A 22566-nucleotide genomic window follows, 5' to 3' on the forward strand; every position below is an offset into this window, starting at 1 on the left:
TAGCCAGCTTTCTATCCACTTTATAGTCCATTAATCCAGCCCATACTTCTTTCACCTGGTACTCTTAAATGAATGTGAAAGACTTCCTATAGGTGATTATTCATCTGTTTTCCTTCAAAAGACAGGAAAAATCAATTTTTAAGGAAAAATGATTTTGCCCAAAAGGATAAAACTTAAAACAATTCTTTCTTCCATATATTAATAAAATATAATATTCAAGATATTTGTAAACAGGCATAATGAAAACAACATCCATTAAAATGTTATGATTGCCATTAGAGCAAAACATCTACCTTTAGAGCGAAAGCACATCCTACAAATGTAACAAAATCCTCTTCTTGAGATGGAAGTGGTAAAAGAACTGAGACAAACTGCTGTGCCTGTAAGTGAAGAGGTACAATTAAATCATATAGACTGCATGCATAATATCATACTAAATACCAGAGTTGGTTGAAAACAGTGAACGTTTTTGGAATAAATTTTGTTGAAATTTCTCATGTAATAATTTTGAAAGATTTTGACTAACTTCATTAAATACACTGCAGGCACTATGAAGCCTCAAGGGAGGGGAAGAGGTAAACACAAAGATTAGGCACAAAACACAGAGTATTATGTATATAACTTGCCTTGACAGTCTGACCAGAAATGGCAAAAAAAGGAAAATAAAGGTGTGTAAAAATATGAATGCAATATATTTACTCAGAAAATAATATCTGTATCACAAATCTGAAAATTCTACTTACTTTGAAGAAAATAAGCCAGTAAAGCCCTGTTCCCACTGTGATGATAAAGAAAACATTGGCAAGGTCTCCAGCATAAAACAGCAAGAACTTCAAAACTGTCTGTAATTATAAAAGTGTATTACATAGAGCTCTAAAACAGGAAAATTACTCTGTGTGTGTGTGTGTGTGTGCACACACACACACACACACACACACACTGTAATACATAATATGTTATATAGTTCACTTGGTAGCTAATCTATAGTTGAAAATTGGTTTCCATTACAACCAGTTTTCATACCTGCAAGTCAATTATAGGGCTCCCTATCCGCCTCTTCCAGCCAGCAGTCTTCAGAAGAGACCATAAAACTGCCAGTCCACCAAGCACACCCAATGCAATCTAAAGAGAATGAAAACAAATTGTTTGCAGATTTGTTTTGTCTTTTTTATATAAAAGTTAACAAATATGCTGACAGATTAAGGGAGGCAAGAGACTTACCTTTGTCTGAATTTGAGCCTCTGATTGGTTCATTTCATAATTAACTGAGAAGGAAACCTAAACATTAGGATACAAAAAGTAAATAAATACATATAACAAACTAACTCAGCTGCTACAACCAGTGTTCCAGCTACCCTCATAATGCTGTACATCCTTCACATTCCCCAGAAAAGTTACTGAGTGCTTGATATTGCTCCTTCATCAACATGAATCAGGGATAACTTCACTGAAGTAGACTGAGTTACACGGACGTAAGGAAAAAAAAGCAAGCCCTTAATAATTAGTTTGCTCAAGTCACATATGATTTTCCATCAATGTAAAGGAAACCAACAACATTAAAAGATCTAAAATAGCTCTCCTCAGACTGTACATCTGCTCTTAAAAAAATGGACTGAAGTCAAAAGAATATGTAAAGGAAACAGTAAATCTTTGTCCTGTGGTTTCAGACTGAATCTCCCTAAGTTTAGTTTTGTGACTTTGGGAAGATCTCCAGTCTAGAAGTAGGTGGAAATGGATAGCATATTCAATTCGATAAAAGACTGAGGCTAGTGACTATTGCCCTGGTTTCTGAAAACGTGTGCCTGCCGCTGAGAGAACCAATATGGTCACTTTAACTGGATTTGAGACTAAAAATATGTAGCCGCAGGAAGACAAGAGTTCATAACAGGCAGGATGTATTTTCATAAGAGATTTTGTTGACAGAGCAGGCTTCATGTCAAATTTGTCTAGATGGGAGAGTGCTCCATCACAACTGACAGACTAGGGAACAAACTTTTAGGTGCATCAGGCCCCCCCCATTTTTTTTTAAACTTTCTCTACTTTCTGGTGTCAGATGATTTGGTCCACCCTACTGCTCCTGTTACTTTCAGCTGATTTCAACTGGCTTTTCTTGTCTGATGGGAGGCATTGTTTTAGACACAAAGGAAAAAAAAAAGTATTCTTCTCTCTTATTTTTCTACACTTGCTGTCTCCCACTTCTTTTCCATCATGCCACTCCAGCTTGAGCAGCTCTAGCATTCAGTGCAGCGAACACTTTCAGCACCAAATGCTTCTAAACAGAAGCCTATCAGTAACAGAGGCCTGAGTTCCTCAGAAGGGTTCATACAAAGAAAGAATAGAAGGATTTTTTGATATCAGCAGTTTGTGAATGTTTATTCACTGTAGAACAGCTATTCTACTACATGAAATCTGACTTTTTAAATTCTTTAATGCTTAGTGACCTATTGCAAGTGACATCATACTAAAGGAAAAGACACTGCACTGTAGTGTTTTTGATCTTTTACCAGTACTTGAATTTGATTAAGCCAGAGCACCCAGGCCATATTTGCTTCCTGTTAATACATGGATTTTAGAGGAAAATATGCTATTTCTTGATCAAAATATTATAATTCAGTGCATTTAGTTCACAAGAGTTGCTTTTTCTTTCAGTTCTTCATACATCCGTTTCTATTTTTTAATTTGTACTTCAGCATGCTATACCACTATAAAGCAAATACATAATCTTAGGTGACTTGTTTTTTAATGTACAGAAGGTTCAAATAAGGAAAGTGGAAGAGGAAAACATTTTCAACTGTTTAGTTTTAAAAATGTATTATATTTTATTGAGCTCTACTATCTTAATACTGAACAGATTTAGAAATTCTGCTTATTTCATCTTTAAATTTGTAAAGTGCAAACTCAAATGTAACTGTCAAAGAGCACCCCTTTGATTCTGTACATTAACAACAGAGAAGAACTCACCATTATACTCTGGGCATCTGGGTTTTGGACAAGAACATCCTTGTAGGAAATGGTAATTAGAGGGGGATAGATAGTTCCTCTCTGAGTATTGGGAATAAGACGAATACTGCAGAAATGCAAATAAAAAGTATTTGTAGCTGGAAAACACAAACTGACTGGAAAGTAAAATACTAAATATAAAACAAAAAAAATCTGATCAATAAAATTGGATTTAGAAATATAACACTCTATGGCAATTAAAAAGTGACTGGAATACAAAGGTGCACTTTCACCCTCTCTACAAAAAAAGTTTACCATAGTAACTGATTCTCCAAGGTGATTTAGTGATGTAGTGGTGGGAGTCTGCTATAGACCACCGGACCAGGGGGATGAGGTGGATGAGGCTTTCTTCCGGCAACTCACGGAAGCTACTAGATCGCATGCCCTGATTCTCATGGGTGACTTTAATTTTCCTGATATCTGCTGGGAGAGCAATACAGCGGTGCATAGACAATCCAGGAAGTTTTTGGAAAGCGTAGGGGACAATTTCCTGGTGCAAGTGCTAGGGGAGCCAACTAGGGGGGGCGCTTTTCTTGACCTGCTGCTCACAAACCGGGTAGAATTAGTGGGGGAAGCAAAAGTGGATGGGAATCTGGGAGGCAGTGACCATGAGTTGGTTGAGTTCAGGATCCTGACGCAGGGAAGGAAGGTAAGCAGCAGGATACGGACCCTGGACTTCAGGAAAGCAGACTTCGACTCCCTCAGGGAACAGATGGCCAGGATCCCCTGGGGGACTAACATGAAGGGGAAGGGAGTCCAGGAGAGCTGGCTGTATTTCAAGGAATCCCTGTTGAGGTTACAGGGACAAACCATCCCGATGAGTCGAAAGAATAGTAAATATGGCAGGCGACCAGCTTGGCTTAATGGTGAAATCCTAGCGGATCTTAAACATAAAAAAGAAGCTTACAAGAAGTGGAAGGTTGGACATATGACCAGGGAAGAGTATAAAAATATTGCTCGGGCATGTAGGAAAGATATCAGGAGGGCCAAATCGCACCTGGAGCTGCAGCTAGCAAGAGATGTCAAGAGTAACAAGAAGGGTTTCTTCAGGTATGTTGGCAACAAGAAGAAAGCCAAGGAAAGTGTGGGCCCCTTACTGAATGAGGGAGGCAACCTAGTGACAGAGGATGTGGAAAAAGCTAATGTACTCAATGCTTTTTTGCCTCTGTTTTCACTAACAAGGTCAGCTCCCAGACTGCTGCGCTGGGCATCACAAAATGGGGAAGAGATGGCCAGCCCTCTGTAGAGATAGAGGTGGTTAGGGACTATTTAGAAAAGCTGGACGTGCACAAGTCCATGGGGCCGGACGAATTGCATCCGAGAGTGCTGAAGGAATTGGCGGCTGTGATTGCAGAGCCCTTGGCCATTATCTTTGAAAACTCGTGGCGAACGGGGGAAGTCCCGGATGACTGGAAAAAGGCTAATGTAGTGCCCATCTTTAAAAAAGGGAAGAAGGAGGATCCTGGGAACTACAGGCCAGTCAGCCTCACCTCAGTCCCTGGAAAAATCATGGAGCAGGTCCTCAAAGAATCAATCCTGAAGCACTTAGAGGAGAGGAAAGTGATCAGGAACAGTCAGCATGGATTCACCAAGGGAAGGTCATGCCTGACTAATCTAATCGCCTTTTATGATGAGATTACTGGTTCTGTGGATGAAGGGAAAGCAGTGGATGTATTGTTTCTTGACTTTAGCAAAGCTTTTGACACGGTCTCCCACAGCATTCTTGTCAGCAAGTTAAGGAAGTATGGGCTGGATGAATGCACTATAAGGTGGGTAGAAAGCTGGCTAGATTGTCGGGCTCAACGGGTAGTGATCAATGGCTCCATGTCTAGTTGGCAGCCGGTGTCAAGTGGAGTGCCCCAGGGGTCGGTCCTGGGGCCGGTTTTGTTCAATATCTTCATAAATGATCTGGAGGATGGTGTGGATTGCACTCTCAGCAAATTTGCGGATGATACTAAACTGGGAGGAGTGGTAGATACGCTGGAGGGGAGGGATAGGATACAGAAGGACCTAGACAAATTGGAGGATTGGGCCAAAAGAAATCTGATGAGGTTCAATAAGGATAAGTGCAGGGTCCTGCACTTAGGACGGAAGAACCCAATGCACCGCTACAGACTAGGGACCGAATGGCTAGGCAGCAGTTCTGCGGAAAAGGACCTAGGGGTGACAGTGGACGAGAAGCTGGATATGAGTCAGCAGTGTGCCCTTGTTGCCAAGAAGGCCAATGGCATTTTGGGATGTATAAGTAGGGGCATAGCGAGCAGATCGAGGGACGTGATCGTTCCCCTCTATTCGACACTGGTGAGGCCTCATCTGGAGTACTGTGTCCAGTTTTGGGCCCCACACTACAAGAAGGATGTGGATAAATTGGAAAGAGTCCAGCGAAGGGCAACAAAAATGATTAGGGGTCTAGAGCACATGACTTATGAGGAGAGGCTGAGGGAGCTGGGATTGTTTAGTCTGCAGAAGAGAAGAATGAGGGGGGATTTGATAGCTGCTTTCAACTACCTGAAAGGGGGTTCCAAAGAGGATGGCTCTAGACTGTTCTCAATGGTAGCAGATGACAGAACGAGGAGTAATGGTCTCAAGTTGCAATGGGGGAGGTTTAGATTGGATATTAGGAAAAACTTTTTCACTAAGAGGGTGGTGAAACACTGGAATGCGTTACCTAGGGAGGTGGTAGAATCTCCTTCCTTACAGGTTTTTAAGGTCAGGCTTGACAAAGCCCTGGCTGGGATGATTTAACTGGGACTTGGTCCTGCTTTGAGCAGGGGGTTGGACTAGATGACCTTCTGGGGTCCCTTCCAACCCTGATATTCTATGATTCTATGATTCTATGATTTTTCATATGGATGTGCTCTTAACACTCAAGTTTAGAATCCTCTAGATAGCCACTTACCCCTCCTTTTTAGAATTCTCAGAGTACACAAGCGGGAGTAACCCCTAATTGCCTTTCAGTTTCTTCCCTTAATTCAGGGGACTCTGAAGAAGTGGGGAAGGTAAAGATAACCACATTTAGTACGTTATGTAACCATTTTTTCCTTTCAAAATCTGCTGCACTCTTAACAGATTAACAAGCAGTTAATCTCCAAGAGATGGTCTAAAGGTTGTAGTTAAAAGCAACTGCAAGACTGCTCTTTCAGATTGGGCATGAGATCTAGAGGCAAAAGTTGACAAAATAATGTTACATAAGAATCTATAACCTCCAAGCAGCACATTTCCATATTTCACTGATGGACACAGTGCACATATATTTAATAGAGGCTGCCTTAGATCTATTTGAATGTTAGGGGTATGGAATCAGCTTTCATACGAAGAGAGATTAAAAAGACTGAGATTGTTCATTTTAGAAAAGAGACGACTAAGGGGGGGAATACGACAGAGGTCTATAAAATCATGAATTGTGTGGAGAAAGTGAATAGGGAAGTGTTATTTATCCCTTCACGTACCCCAAGAACTAGGGGTCACCCAATTAAATTAATCAGCAGCATGTTTAAAACCAAAAAAGGAAGTACTTCTTCACACAGTGCATAGTCAACCTATGGAACTCGTTGCCATGGGATGTTGTGAAGGTCAAAAGTATAACTGGGTTCAGAAAAGAATTATATAAGTTCATGGAGGATAGGTTAATCAGCGGCTAACAGGGACACAACCCCATGCTCCAGGTGTCCTTAAACATCCAACTGCCAGAAGCTGGAACTGGACAGAGTATGGATCACTCAAAATTGCCCTGTACTGTTAATTCCAGCTGAAGCATCTGGCAATGACCACCCTCAGAAGACAGATTCAAGACTGACCATTGGTCTGAACCAGTATGGCTGTCCTTATGTCTTCTGGTATGCATAGGTAGTTGAATGTCTCCCAGCTCATAGCAATTATACATAGTCTGATCAATCTGGACAGCCTTTGAGCTGAGATGGACTAACTCCTGGGTCTTACCTTCACATACCACAACATGCCTGGGGAACCTAGGGAGAGGTTTGGCTCAATATAAATAACAAATTTAAGCCCCCCTGAACATCTAAAATACTGGAGCATGACATTCCTCGATACAACTGAGGCTTGGAAGAAAAGATATAAGATATAGAGGCCTGTTTGAGATGGAAATCAGAGATCACTTGGGCAGGGGGAGGGCATAGGAACACTTTTCCTTCTGAAACATAGTGGATCAGCTCTCAGTATTATAGCTCTGATTCTCTGCTATGTTATGACTTTAAAAACAGTGTCTTCACAGAGACCTGGAAGAAAGAACAGACTAACAAAAGTTCATGAGCTTTGCAAGAATCTTATGATCCACATCCCAAGGCAGATGTGGTTCATTGGACCAGAGGAAGTACATGGAATAACCCTTTCAGAAAGGCTTGTTCCATCTGTATACCTTAGAGTGGAAAGATAAGATAGCAAAGTGGACCCTGAAAAGCTCAAGACTGTTTTGACTGTTTCAAAGTAATATACACTCTATGATAAAAGCATCTGACTCTCTTGAATCTACTACAGTTTGAACTGTCTGCACGGAGAATCTCTTCCACTCTACCAACCAGGTTTGGCAGGTCAAAGGTTTCCTATTTTCCAACAGGATCTTTTGGACTTCAGCAGAAGACTAGATCTAATGATTCCAGCTTTCCAGAAGCCAAGGTGTCAGCCTGAGACACCTCAAATCTGCATTTCCCTACACAGAGGAATTCTCCACTGGCCATCTCCTACCATTTTAAGTTCACTTTATGCACAGCTTATGTGGTGAAAAATGGATTTAGCCGACTGCAGAATCCTGACCTCAATCTTAAATGGTGGACGAGAACCAGGGTAACTTCAGCACCTGCAAGTCTAGTTTTGAACATTCTCATTCTGATGAGGGAGAGAGCCTTCAAAATGTCCTACAGAAATTTTGCCTACTTCCTTCTACTTATGCAATAAGAAAAGCAGCAAAGGATACACTGAGACAGGCCTCTGTTCCAGGGATGGAATCTGTAGGTTTGGCAGTAATAGTGCAACTGCATTTCATAAGGTCAGCTTCATCTTTTATGTACATAAAACGTACATTGCCATTTATTCACCTGATGGTTATTTTGCTAGCAATTCGAATTATTCTTGGTTGTCTTCCCAAGTCATTCTCTTGTCCACTTAAACTATCCACCAAAAACATCCGACGAGTCAAAAGCCAATTGTTCATATTGCTGCCTATGAAAAAGAAATGGTAAAACTATACAATGCTTTAAAAATAGTAATTTAAAACTACAACAGGAATGAAATAAATCTGACTAAAATTGAAGTGATTTACATCATTGTACTAATGATTACACATATTTATTGTTATTATCTGAAGAGGATTGTATTAAGAAATTCTTTAGAAACTGTATTTAGGATTATATTAAGAAATTCTCTCTCACCCTTCTCTTCCTACTTTTTATTCTTCCCATGCCTTAAATTATTTTTCTCCTTTTCCATCTCTTTAACTCTTAAGTACACACTTTCCTTTCCACCATCTCCTTCCCAACAAGCTCTTCTTTTCTCACCTCTTTGTTCCTCCTGACCTCTCTCTAGAGCGATTGGTCCAATTCCCAGTGTCCAGAGTAGTACAGAATACAGCATATGTGACTGCCAGCCAGCACTGCTGGAAAGGCAGCTAATGTGCACTTTAGCGTCTTCCCTCTCAGATCCATCAAAACACTGCTCTTGGAGATGGTCTCTCAGCCCAGGCTAATAGGTCTACAGGCCTCCCTTTACATGTATACCTAAGGCTAGGTTCCATCCAGAGGGAGAGAAAAAGGGGAGGAGAGAACTTACATACTGCAGGAAGCAATTGATGCTAATTTAGTGGTAAGACACTAAATGCAGATAGTTCTACCAATGTTAGTTTTTGATACAAGATCTGTGTAAGTGATGTATGTTTGGAGACCTTTGGAATGTCAGTGGGCATATGAAGTATGAAAGACACCTTATCTGAGGATTTCCTTGGCTTTTGTAGGTTTCAATTAAATTACTATTTTCTGAAAAATGAACAAAAACTGGATTTTCTTTTTATGCATACTCACATATATAATACTGTGTGTAATGGTCTATGATAGAAACATACACTTTATATAATGGCCTAAATTCACTGGATTGGCTATGCTCTACTCTGCTTCAATGCTGGTGTATCTAGGAGGGGAGAACAAGAGCAAAAGTGGCATTAAACCTGTGGCCAGCAGACACCAGCCCTGATCCTTGGCACAAGAGTGAAAACCTCAGAGCTGTTCTGTATGTCTGAAATCTAGGCCATTACATGTTTTGGCAGCTGGGAATCAGGCAGCTCCATAGCCACACCTTCACTATGTGGGGGGAATCCACACGTAGCTGGTTAAACTGGCTTTAAAAGTCTCCTTTGTGCTTCCAGAGCAGAACAACATTGATTTAACAAGCCAGTGGATCTGATCCAAATTTATTAGTACTATTCATTATTCAAGCAACAAGGTAAATGAATGGTACTATTGTGCTTGAATAAAAGTGGCAGTGGGATATCTACATTTGCAGTAATACAACCTTCTCATGAGCTTGAGGTGGAAGGCTATGTATTAAATTAAAAACAACATAAGCTCATGTACTCATTATGGTTAATATTTTACACGTTCAAAAGAAATTTGCCTCCCCTACACAAATGTATGCAACCTTCTTTCTTCCACATGGTATTCGGTATTGTTAGTTTCCATAGGATGTTAATGTGTTATGCAAGATTCCTGTATCTAGTTTCTCATGTACATGGGATCACACTTTTAAACAAATACACGCTCATTTGTCTGGACAGCTATATTGGGGCCAAACCCTAGATTCAGTGTGTATCTCGAGTAACTAGGTAGTGTACTGAGGAACTCTGTAGGAAGTGCCAAGGGTGGAGGTAGGGAGTAATCCTTTCTCCCAGATCACCAGAAAAATGCAGAATCAGTCCATTGTTCCTGTTGCTCTACTGCCACCTCAGGTCTGGATCAGCTCACATCCCTGCTATGCCATTCCCACCTATGACAGGTTTCAGAGTAGCAGCCGTGTTAGTCTGTATCCACAAAAAGAAAAGGAGTACTTGTGGCACCTTAGAGACTAACCAATTTATTTGAGCATAAGCTTTCGTGAGCTACAGCTCGCTTCATCGGATGCATGTAGTGGAAAATACAGAGGGGAGACTTTATATACACAGAGAACATGAAACAATGGGTGTTACCATACACACTGTAACAAGAGCGATCAGGTAAGGCGAGCTATAGGAGAACAGATGGTGGATCCCTGTCAATGACAATACTTCATCTATTCCACTCCCCTCCAAAAAATAAAATAAAAATCCACCTGTATGTTAAAGTGGAGGGAGCCCCCATAGATTTGAATGCCCTGCCAGCTCCTCCTTCACTTCCCAAATTCCTGAGATCCTCCATGAGCCTTTATGCACTGGCATGACTGTACATAATATCAGTCAGGCCAGTGTAGACCGAGCATATGCAGCCAAAGCCTCTTACTCCTGCACAGAAAGAGGGTCAGGTTTTGGCTCTGAAATTCAAGAAGATTTTTACAACTATGGTAAACTGTGATATATTTAAAATGGAGGAGTGATTTTTAGGAGCAATAAAAAGTATTGGTATACTCATGTTCATTTATATTTTGACTGATGGTATGTGACTTAATTCAATTCACAGAAAGTGTAGTCAGTATGATATTCCTACCTTGATTCACAGACATTTCATTGTATTGAAGATTTAAGTTTAAAACTGGCACGGCCCACAGATATTGCTGTCCACTATCATCATCATGATATTCAAGGTACACATCATAAAATATTGGAGTAGCAAAATCCAATAACATCTTGGAAACAGAAACTGTACACTATAGAAAAAATGTGATCAAAATATGTAATGAAATAATTAGATGATAAAAGTGACCTTTTTTATTTTAAAATTGTGAATTCCTCCCCCAACCAAATGAAGAAATCTGTCTCTTACAAAGAGCATGCAACAAGACATTCCAGCACTTAAGTTTGTTAAAAATTATGGATTTTATACAAGCCACTTGTACTTTATTGCACGTGCACAGACTTCAAACTCAGAAAGTAAGCCTTTAGTTGTTTCCTCCCTTCTTGTTTTATATCAAGAAGAAGAAACAAACATACTTAAAGAATCATATGGAACGAACATTGTGGCATTTAACAATTTTTTTTCCTGTTCTATCACAGAACTTGAGCCTCTTCTAATCACTGGATAGTTTTGAATGCAGCTTAATATGTAAGGTACTAGTTAGATATGGATACAACCTTTATAATCCAGTTTCAGCTACTGAATCTATGTCTAAGGGTATGTCAACGCTGTAGCAGTGTAAACAGAGGTGACGCAGGTGGCAGCTCAAGCTAGCTGCTGGAGCACAAATCTGCCCATATCCCAAGCATACGTGCTAACTCTGGTCAAGCTAGAGCATGTCTGTCTACCTGCACCAGGATGCACAGTTCTAGCTGTAGTGTAGACATACCCTTCGTTTATTAAATTTACATCCAACAAAGGGATTCATGTGGCTATATGCATTGCCCAGTCACAGACAAAGAAAGCAACTTCAGTAAGTATGGACCAAAACATGAAAACAAAAACAAAAAAACAGCACCACAGAGGGGTGAGCCAAGCTGGCATAATTCAATGATCCACACTGAATGGCCAATAGCTTTCCATTTCTATCTTCAATATCTGAATACATATAAAAGTGAACTCTATGTTTATATATGTATAAAAATGGTAAAGACAATTTAAAGGAGGTCAGAGACATATGTATGAATAACTGGGCAAATATTTATGTGAAAACTAAAGTGGTGTACTATAAGATTTTCACATCACCCAAAAAGCAGCTAGAACAGATCTGCTATTATACAGCAATAAATAATGCACTTTCTTTGCTACTTCAGTTAGGAAAATTTTCCAAGTGCAGATAAATTAACAATAATTATAACAAACAACAATGAATAAATAAACCTGTGCTAGGTGCTACACAGTTCCACAGAAATTTACAAATGTTAACCAATATACCTAAGAAACTCCCCCACCGTGAGGTAAGTAATTTTTATCTCCATTTTATAAAAAGGGAAAGTGAGACAAGTTAAAGGTGAAAATGAACTAAATAAGTTCATCGAGGATAGGTCCAGCAATGACTATTAGCCAGGATAGGCAGGGATGGTGTCCCTAGTCTCTGTTTGCCAGAAGCTGGGAATGGGCGACAGGGGATGGATCACATGATGATCACCTGTTCTGTTCATTCCCTCTGGGGCACCTGGCACTGGCCACTGTCGGAAGACAGGATACTGGGTTAGATGGACCTTTGGTCTGACGCACTATGGCCGTTCTTATGTGAAATGCAAAGAATCTGAGTGTAGGGATTTCAGGCATATTGTGTCTTTCTATTAATAGTGAGTCAATAGCAGAGCAGAGATTTAAAGAAAAAAGAATCCCTCATTGTTCCAAGTCTCATGCTTATTTCATCAGACTTCACTGGCTGTATGGTATGTAATGCTGCATTGTTCTGTGATGTGATTGGTACCCGAGACTTAACAAATAAACTCATTTCACTCAGTATGCTAAAAGATAGAATAAGCAACAGTTTCACAATAGAAAAGCTAGTGCCACAACTCATGGCTCAACTTACTCACTTCTTTTCACACATACACTTTCACTGACAAGACTTAAAAATTACCCAACTAAAAGCTCCAAAATAAAATTTTACTTCACGCTTACACTTTGTTGATAAGTTGTTCCAAAAGTATAAGCCGCATTCAGTCTAGTCAGCGTGTCAGGACAAAGCTGCACAAAAAGAGTCATTAGTTCAGACATTTTTGTGTACATTAATTCAAAGGCACAACTTTTGCAACTTGTAGAATACACAATACCTACATAGTTTATACACCTGCAGTTCTAATTAAGATTTATTTCGTTTAAAACGAGATACTTATTTTAAATTCTGAAAACAGAATAAAACCAATTATTTACCATGGTACTTTGAGTATTGCCTCTGCTTATTCACATTTGTGGGATGCTCTTCACTTCACCACTGAACTTCTCAACCCTGTGGAATGCAATGTCCAACAGGGTTGCATGAACATCCTCTCATGGTGCTGAATGTTCAGACCTGGGATTACAAAAACTATGCAGCCTCACTGCATCAGTTCCTGCGGCTAAACCCCAGAGTCCTATAAGAAAAGAACTCCACGGAAGAGAGGAAGGTGAGTGGACCGTATGAATATGCAGATGTGACTCTCTCAAAGCACCAGAATTACCCTGGCAAGAAACAATTATTTCTCCTTCAAGATGGCCTCTTCATTTCCCCCACTTGTGGGAACGTAGCAAGCAATGCAACTCTCAGGAAGATGACTTGATTTCTGATTAAATGAGGACTGCAGAACCATCCTGCCAAAGCAAGGACCAAATTGAGAGAGACCAGAACCGTGTAAATGTGAGTAGAACCCCTGGAATCATTATAGGCATATTATTGATATTGCTTTAGTCCGACATGCATAATCTAATACATTAAGGTACTGAGTTCCCTTACATTGGCTCCCAAAGGCTACAAAACATTTTCTATTTAGGAAATGAACAGTAGTCTTATCCAAATAAAAACTCATACCCTTAGCACCTTGGACAGAGAGTCTAGTTTCCCCATGGGTGATAATGAGCTTTGGAATTTAGTGATCTGATTCGGAAGAAACTCAGACACCGTATTTGCAGTAAATTTGGAAGGCGGTAACAAGACAGTCTTATCCTGAGGGAATACTGTAAAGAAGGGTAAGATATTGAAACCTGCAACAAACCCACTCTTCCACAGTGACAGCAATTTGAAATTCTCCAACAGCTGTCCTGATGAGCCTACCAGCTCACTCTATCACAACTCACAGACCTAAGGCCCTACTAAAATGCCTTCCCAATTTGAGGATCCAACAGAGCCAGACTCACTGAACGTTCTCCAGAAGAATATGCACCTGAGTGCCCAACCATTTACTCTACACACAAACCACAAATGGAAGAGGAGGAATCATGGGCCATGCACACACAGCTCTTGTGAAGGGAAAGAACGGAGGTGGCTGGGACTTTGGCTCTGAGTGACTGATGCCACAGGAGGCCAATAGCCCATGCCCTCTAGAAGGTTTCTAGGCACTCAGGAGTTACACTGGTGGGGATTGGAATATGAAGAGGCCACCTTGAACAAGAAACCACCTCTAAAAAGCTATTTTTATTAAATAGGCAATTCCATGATCAGAATAAGGTTGCACTAAAGTAACTGTAGTTATCTGAACACTCAGGTGCTGTATTTGTGCTCCTCTCCATCTTGGTCTCTTCTCTAAAAGGCAATCAATATTTTGATGGTGCAGCAACAATGTAATTAAAATCACACTTACCTGCAAGACACCTCCTTCCAAATTTTGCCATTTAAGAAAGTTTCCCTCTGCATCATATGAAGCTGCGATAAGCTGCAGTTTTATATTCTGACAATAGAAGACAAAACTCTTTTAAAAGACTGAATAATACATTTTAGGCACCTCCATCCCATTTTTCAATAGGTTACTAGAACCTTGCATACAACATTTCATTTTCTCCTTTTCTATTTTGTAAATATAAATATTAATCTTGGTTCCAAGATTCCATGCTTGTTCCATGCTTTTTAAATTTACTTTCCAACTCTTCTAGCATAAGCATCAGTCTGATGTGAAAAGCAAAGATGGTAAAAAAATATTGACTAAAACTTTTTTCCATAAGAATTTGCTGATTTGTTGAAATCAAAATGTTCCAGGGAAACAGTTTGATTTTGATGAAGTTCTTTTAGAAACCAGGCAGGGTTCCAACATACTCAAGGCCAAGAACCTCAGGGCTTCCAGGGTCTGTAGCCCTGGGGCAACTTGCCAGGCAGATTGCCTCAGTCAAGGATTCCCTTTTGTGAAGAATTTCAAAATTGTTGGTTTTTGTTCCAAATCAGAATGAAACTAGTTTTCAAAGGAGCGAAATCCCTCATGAAACAGAATACTTTTCTCCACTCAGCTCTAGTGAGACATTAGTTTGGTTATTCCCTAAATATTGGGTGCCATATTATGCCATGGATTTCTAAACAAAACGCTCCAAAGAAGTTAATAGGGGATCTGTTTAATAATCAACGGACTAATACATTCCTCAAGGTATATCCAAGGTGGCTGCTGGTGAACAATAAGCATAAGGAGGACAACATTGTTTTGGCTAGGTTCCAATAACAGTAGCTAGTTTGTTTGTTTTAAATTTCTCAGCAACAAAATGCAGAGAAGGGCATATTTTCTAAATAGGTATTTAGCATCCAAAGGATATTTCCACAGCAAATGATTGTCCCTTTGAAGAATTAAATAAATTATGACCAATACACACTTAGCCATAACATGAAAATAATGGTTTAATTGTTAAAAAAAAATTAAAAAAACATAAAAGCATTGCAATGTTAGTTAAAAACCCACTGACTAAATTGTATGTGAAAACTTGATGATGGTTGTTATTTCTGAATTCAACTATAAGAGAACTTAAGATGAACTTCAAAATGTAATTGCTAGACAGCTTATTATAACCAGCACTCTTTTTTGGTATTTCATTCAAATTTTAGAGCACATTTAACTTAAACAAATTTATTAAGATTGTGTGCAAAATAAGGAATCAATTGAATATCCTGTCAAAAAAAGGACATTCTGTATTAAAATGTTGGCTAAATCCATGCCTTGCGCAACTCAATTAGCTCTAATGGAGTTATACCAGAGATGAATTTGGCCCTTAAATACCATCATGTCTTGTACCTCACAATGCCTACCTTGTTTGTTCCTTTAAAACTGAAGCTTGTAGGGAACTGGGTTGTATCAAGTACTTGAGATGCTAATCCTGGCTGGTCACCATAGTACAGCCATGGAAGATTCTGTCTCCTGCAAACAGTTATATTTTGTTTTCTTCACGGGGCCTTAATATTTTATGCAAGACTATACATTTGTACTAATTTCTATGTAAACATTAATATTGAAAAAAATGTGTGAATCGATAACATTATAGAAGATGTAACATACCAGAAGGACACTGAATGAACGGTGCCTAGCCCTGCTGTATTTGCATAGACATACTGAAACAGACCACATGCATCACTAGTGATGGAGCTTAACGAGTTCATGTTCATCACACACATATTTCCAAGCGCTTGGCATGATGTTAGATTGGAGTACAGCTACAAAGAAAAAAAACAGTAAAGAAAACTATAGCTGATAGCCACATCTTGTTGGTATGGCAAAAATGAGGTAGTTTTAAACCTTAACAATTCATCCCTAAGGCATTAATTTTACTCTGAAGTTTATTGCTTTGTTTACATCTAATGTCTTCCTCCAAGCACACACTCTACATTTATATTTGGATTATGTAAGGCAACACACAGTCAGTATTATCACCTTTTTATACACAGGTCACCTAGAGTTTCAGATTTTATATGTTTTTTAATTTTAGGTTAAAGCAAACAGATGATATAATGGAATAGTAATTTCAAAGTCTGGTGATAAAAAATCCTCGTTTTAGAATTCAGATTGCTCAGGTTTTATGTCAAAGATGATTTCTCCAAAGATCTAAGAACAATCAATACATATCTAACTTTAGCAAGTTGACAAGCATCATCTACTTCATCTTCAGTGCATGCTCCATCATACTGAAGATTTACATAACATAGGAGAAAACAGAGAAGACAGACTGTGGAGATTATTTCTGTTCATAGAGATTAAAGCTCAATGATTAATTGAAAGCCAATTGGTAAAGCCAGCAGCCAATCATCACTGAAAATCTGAACCAATGATGAATATCATCCAATAGCCGTTGGTCATGCAGGGTTTTTTTTATTTTATTTTAAGTATATCAGATTTCTAGGTTTTCAAATAAACCCTTGTTAACACATTATAACTCTCTTTCTTAAATTCCTTTTGTTCTAGTCACTTGCTGTGACTTGTACAAGACCCAAATCTATATGTAGGTATTTATGTGGCCCCCACCCTCTAAGAGTCCAAGCACTACATAGACAAAACACTGAACTACTATCATCCCTACTTAATACTGTAGATGGCTGATTGAGGCACAAAGAGGCTAAGTGATTTGCCCAAGATCACACAAGAAATCTGTGGCAGAGCAGGAAAATGAACTCTGATCTTCTCAGTCCCAATCTAGTACTTTAACCATAAGTGCTCTCTTCTCTATGGTCAGAAAAGGCTCCAGTCAACCAAAGCTGAGCTAATAAAAGAAATAGCAAACACTAAAGTAACAAAATATTTTTAAAAAATTAAATTTAAATCTTAATTTTCAATAAAACAAATTTACTCTTCGTAAAATAACAAAAGGCTTCACCTTTAGGATAAATCAAACTAAAAGACCAATACATTTTCATAATCTTTTAATCTATTTTTTTGGGAGGGGGTAGTCTTTCTAAGAAGATTCTTCACTTCTTTGGGAATTGTTCTCCTATACTATAACTCCCACTAGCATTGATTACTGTCTAAAAAAAAAAAAAAAAAACACAGTACCTATTTTCTCCTCTTTGTATACTGTCATCCCAAAATAAGTTTTCTTTAAAAATAAATTGAATACATCAAGTTTCAAAAATTAAAGTGTCATGTATTATGTATTTCAGATTTATCAGATTACTATTTCTAAGTAAAACACACGATACAAATTCAAAACATGCTCAAAACTTACCCAACAAGCAGCTGCTGATGCTTGTAGGTTTTTCAGAAACCATGCTGATACCACTGTTATACCCTGTAAATAAGGAACCATTGCATTACAGTATCTGTTTTCAGCTGTAAATAGAACGTCAATTAACTCAATATATCAGAGTCTGGAAAATAATATGGCATGCCAATTGAAAGACTTGGGACTATTTTTCTAACTTTTCTAAAAGCTCTTTTCCTTGAAAAATAATGTCGCTTTGGAAATGATCTATCACTTAAAGCTACAGCTTGGTACAAAACAGGTAGACTATAGCAAAGGAAAAGTTTGTGCTGCTTCAGTAAGAAAGATATTAATGCCTGAACCAAAAAGAAAGACTTAAGCTTTGAACCTGCATGCTGCCACAAATGGGCAGATCGAACTGCCCTTGAGGAGTGCCAGTGACTTCAAAGGGGCTACGTGCAGGTACACGGGTTCATGTATGTGCAACAGCTTCAGGGCTTTATTTGCTAAAACTCACTGAGTTTGATAACAGTAATAAAAAGGAAAATAATGCAACTAGACAGATCTAAAATGAAAAAGGTATCTTTTGTCTGTGAAATACAAACTGAAGGCCTGTTTTCAGTAACAAACTATTTAGAAACACAGACATTTTCAGAAAGCGTGACTAATCTTGCTTTAAAACACACTACTTTTCTTCTCCTCTCTTTCATAATAAAGCATTCTTCAATTCTGAACAGAAGTACACAAGAATAGCCATACCTGGTCAGCCCAATGATCCATCTAGCCCACTATCCTGTCTTCTAACAGTGGCCAGTGCCAGGTGCTTCAGAGGGAATGAACAAAACAGGCCAATCATCAAGTAATCCATCCCCTGCCTTCCAGTCCCAGCACTTGGCAGTCAGAGGCATAGGGACACCCAGAGCATGGGATTGCATCCCTTACCCTCTTGACTAATAGCCACTGATGAATTTATCTAATTTTTTTTTTCAGAATACAGTTATAGTTTTGACCTTCACAATATCTCCTAGCAACAAGTTCCATGGGTTGACTGCTTTGCGCGAGGAAGTATTTCCTTTTGTTTCTTTTAAACCTGCTGCCTATTAATTTCATTGGGTGATCCCTGGTTCTTGCATTATGTGAAGGGGTAAATAACACTTCTCTATTCACTTTCTCCATATCATTGATGATTTTATAGACCTCTATCACATCCTCCCTTAGTCATCTCTTTTTGAGACTGAACAGTCCCAGTCTCTTAAATCTCTCTTCATATGGAAGCTGTTTCATATCCTTAATCATTTTTGTTTCCTCCTCTGTACTTTTTCCATTTCTAATATTTCTTCTTTGAGATGGGGTGACCAGAACTGCACAGAGTATTCAAGATGTGGACATACCATTGATTTATATAGTGGCATTTTATTTTCTGTTTTATCTATCCCTTTCCTAACTTTTCCTAACATTCTTTTTTGACTATTGCTGCACATTGAGAAGATGTTCTGAGACAACTATCCACAATAACTCCAAGATCTCTTTCTTGAGTGGTTACTACTGATTAGACCTGTGGTGAGGCGGCTGCCCCACACAGGCAGGAGAAGGGTTAAGGCAGCCTTGGAAAGGCTGTGCAGAACCCAGCCAATCCGGAGAAGGCTTGCTAGAGCAGACCATATATAAAGGACTGCTCAGCAGAGCAAGGGGCAGTCTCTCCCTGGAGAACAATGGGGAAGGACTGTCTGCCCAGGAGCACTGGAGATATTGCAGTGCTGGGCAGAGTAGCGGAGCTCTTGGCTGACCATGGCCAGACTGAGGCCCTGAAGCAAGAGCAGAGAAGGTGCTAGGGCTATGGGGGAAGAGGCCCAGGGAAAGTAGGAGCGGCAGTAAGTGGCTGCCAGCTATAGGGTCCCTGGACTGGGACCCAGGGTAGTGGGTGGGCCTGGGTTCCCCCCCTCCCTTTACCCCTACTTGCCAATGAGGAGAGTGGCCTAAATCCAGACTGCAGTTTTCCCCTGAAGCCAGGGGCTAGACTAGAGACTGCAGTTGGCTGCTGAGGCAGGTGGAAGGACTGAGGACTGCCTGTCCCCCAAAATAGGGGAGACAATGGGCTGGGGCACAGCTGTAGGGCTGTGTCCTGAAGAGGACTTTGTGGTCTGGAAGCAAAGTGGGTTGAGACAGTGGAGGAAGTGGAAGTAACGGCGAGTGAGACACCACTAAGAAAAGGCACCCTGCTGGTCCAAGAGAGCTAATTCTCAGCATGACGAGCAGGAGGCGCCGCAAGGGTGGGTCTGAACTGCTACAAGACCATCATTTTGTATGTATACTTGGAATAATATTTTCCAATGTGCATTACTTTGCATTCATCAACATTGAATTTCATCTGCCCTGTCACCTAGATTTGAGAGATCTCTTCTTAACTCTTTGCAGTATGCTTTGGACTTAACTATCTTCATTAATTTAGTATTGACTGCAAACTGTGTCACCTCAGTTTACCCCCTTTCCAGATCATTTATGAATACATTCAACAACACTGGTCCCAGTACAGATCCCTGGGGGACACCACTATTTACCTCTCTATTTGGAAAACTTACCATTTATTTCTACTTTTTGTTTTCTGTTGGGATGGGGCGTCTGCCCCTCACTGGCAGAAAAGGGGTTAAAAGCAGCCCTAGGGATGCTATGCAGGAGGCAGCCAGTCACAGAAGGGCTTATAGGAGCAGCCAATAAGGGCTCGGCTGGTACATATAAGAAGGGCTGCAGAACAGAGGAATTTCAGTCACTTCCTAGAGCTTGAGAAGGGATGAGGACAGGCTGCCTTTCAGGTGGAGGACAGCAAGCACCCTGGACAGCGCAGTGCTGCAGGCAGAAACCCAGAGAGCTAACGGCAGCTCCTGGCAGGCGGAAGAGATCTGCAGACTGAGGCCCTGATGCAAAAGCAAAGAGGGTGCTGGTGCCATGTGGGAAGCGGCTAGACGGTGGACTGCAGTTTGCTACTGAAGGGAGAGGCCGGACAGTAGACTGCGGGTCCCCTGGGAAGGGGGGGAACAGCGTGGACAGCCAGAGGGCAGTGTCAAGACGCTGCAATCCTGGGAGTGACATAGGTCCAGGAACAGAGGTGACAGAAGACGAGACACCACCAGAAGAAGGCGCAGCACTAATTCCCCAGTTAGCCAGCAGGTGGTGCTGCACTGGTGAGGCATGCCCCGTCACACGTGCTGGAGAATGCGGGCACACAGTCACCCCGATATAAGGGGAGGATAGAGAACTGTGGGAACGATTGCTTGCCTCAGAGTTGAGACACTGAGGGACACAGAAGATGGAGACAATGGAGGCCTTCTTTGCAAAGGGTTCTTGTGCCTTCCCAGACTGGCTCCAAAGTCGGTGCCCCTGTGAAAAGAGGCCGACAAGCAGCAAAGGTGGCTTCAGGCCCTGTTACTGCAGGTGCTCACAACCCAACAGAGACAATGGGAAGCATCGGAGTACCTGCAGGCCTATATGACCCGACTAGCAGAACAGCAGCGGTACCTATTCAAGTTGCTGGGAGGGTCCAGAGAGGCTGACGAGAGCAAGGGAGGAAGCCAAGCACCAGGATCAGGGGCCCAGTGGCTGGGCCAAGTGAATGTTATGCCTGTGGGAAACATGGACACTGGAAGAGAGAGTGCCCCTACTGGGGTGGGAGATAGAAGCCTCTCCCAGAGACTGGGAAGGGGTGAGAGCCCAAGAGATTCCCTCTTGTGAGGAGAACAGGAAGGAAATGAGTATGTTGGACCTGTGGGCAACAGGGACCCCTGAGGAGGGAGTGCTCTCTTAGTTGAAGGGCCGAAGCTACCCCAGGGGAAGGGGCTGAGCAAGGGAAGGACAATGGGAGGCCCATGGCCAAGGGGAGGCAAAAGGGCTTGCTTCCGGTGCCATGAAGAGGGCCATATAAAAAGACTCTACCGCCTTTGGAGAAGGCGGAATAAAAAAGGGATGCCCGAGAGCTGGGTGTGATGGGTTTGGTCACAGAGATCCCCTGGGGACTGTCATCTAATGTGCTGAAATCACCTCTGAGCCCATTTTCCCCGCCAGCTTGGGACTTCCAGAACCCTGTCTTGTTGAGCAACAAAGACCCAGAGTCCGGGCCATGCCCCCAAAGCTGCAGGCTTTAAGTGAAAACAGCTCTGCAGGTTACCTGACTCCAGCACCCAGCTCCCAATGGGATCCAAACCCCAGATAAATCCATTTTACTCTGTATAAAGCCTTTACAGGGTAAATTCATGAATTGTCCACCTTCTATAACACTGATAGAGATATGCACAGCTGTTTGCTCCCCCGGGGATTAATCACTTACTCTGGGTTTACTAATAAACAAAAGTGATTTTATTAAGTATCAAAAGTAGGATTTAAGTGGTTTCAAGTAATAACAGACAGAACAAAGTAAGTTACCAAGCAAAATAAAGCAAAAACATGCAAGTCTAAGCCTAATACATTAAGAAACTGATTACAGGTAATCTCACCCTCAGATGTTCCAATGAACTTCTTTCACAGACTAGACTTCTTCCTAATCTGGGCCCAATCCTTTCCCCGGTACAGTCCTTGTTAGTTAAAAAGCAGCCATCTCAGGTGGTAACTAGGGGTTTTCTCATGATTGGCCACCCTTTGTCCTGCTCCACCCCCTTTTATAGCTTTAGCACAAGCTGGGAATCTTTTCATCTCTCTGAGTCCCCATCCCTCCTTCTAAATGGAAAAGTACCAGATTTAAAATGGATTTCATTGTCAGGGACCCCAGCCTCCGTTCTTCCTGGGCTGGCCCAAGTACACAGGAAGGTTTGCAAGTCCCAACGCCCTGTGATGCACCAGTTTGCATCACAGGATTCCCTTTGCTTTCGTCCACATTTGGCACCATCTTTCAACGTTT

The 22566-nt window shown here is 40.8% G+C and overlaps 1 protein-coding gene across 6 annotated transcripts in view; it reads right to left on the reverse strand.

Annotated features, from left to right (window-relative positions):
* TMEM67 (transmembrane protein 67) overlaps window positions 1–22566 on the reverse strand; it is an 84339-nt gene that overhangs the window by 35966 nt on the left and 25807 nt on the right. For all 6 annotated transcript variants that reach the window (XR_006288434.1, XM_027818338.3, XM_043539350.1 and 3 more), the window contains 12 exons: window positions 17706–17768; window positions 16049–16203; window positions 15802–15910; window positions 14381–14467; window positions 12726–12791; window positions 10683–10842; window positions 8055–8178; window positions 2962–3067; window positions 1222–1278; window positions 1024–1122; window positions 744–842; window positions 294–380 (listed from right to left, as the gene is read on the reverse strand). Coding sequence is in view for 5 of the 6 variants with exons in the window: in XM_027818338.3 (XP_027674139.2) it covers window positions 294–380; window positions 744–842; window positions 1024–1122; window positions 1222–1278; window positions 2962–3067; window positions 8055–8178; window positions 10683–10842; window positions 12726–12791; window positions 14381–14467; window positions 15802–15910; window positions 16049–16203; window positions 17706–17768 (1212 nt within the window). In the remaining variant the exon portion in view is untranslated. The remainder of the gene's footprint in view (window positions 1–293; window positions 381–743; window positions 843–1023; window positions 1123–1221; window positions 1279–2961; window positions 3068–8054; window positions 8179–10682; window positions 10843–12725; window positions 12792–14380; window positions 14468–15801; window positions 15911–16048; window positions 16204–17705; window positions 17769–22566) is intronic.

The sequence above is a fragment of the Chelonia mydas genome, chromosome 2 (genome assembly GCF_015237465.2).
Source record: "Chelonia mydas isolate rCheMyd1 chromosome 2, rCheMyd1.pri.v2, whole genome shotgun sequence".
NCBI lineage: Eukaryota > Metazoa > Chordata > Testudines > Cheloniidae > Chelonia > Chelonia mydas.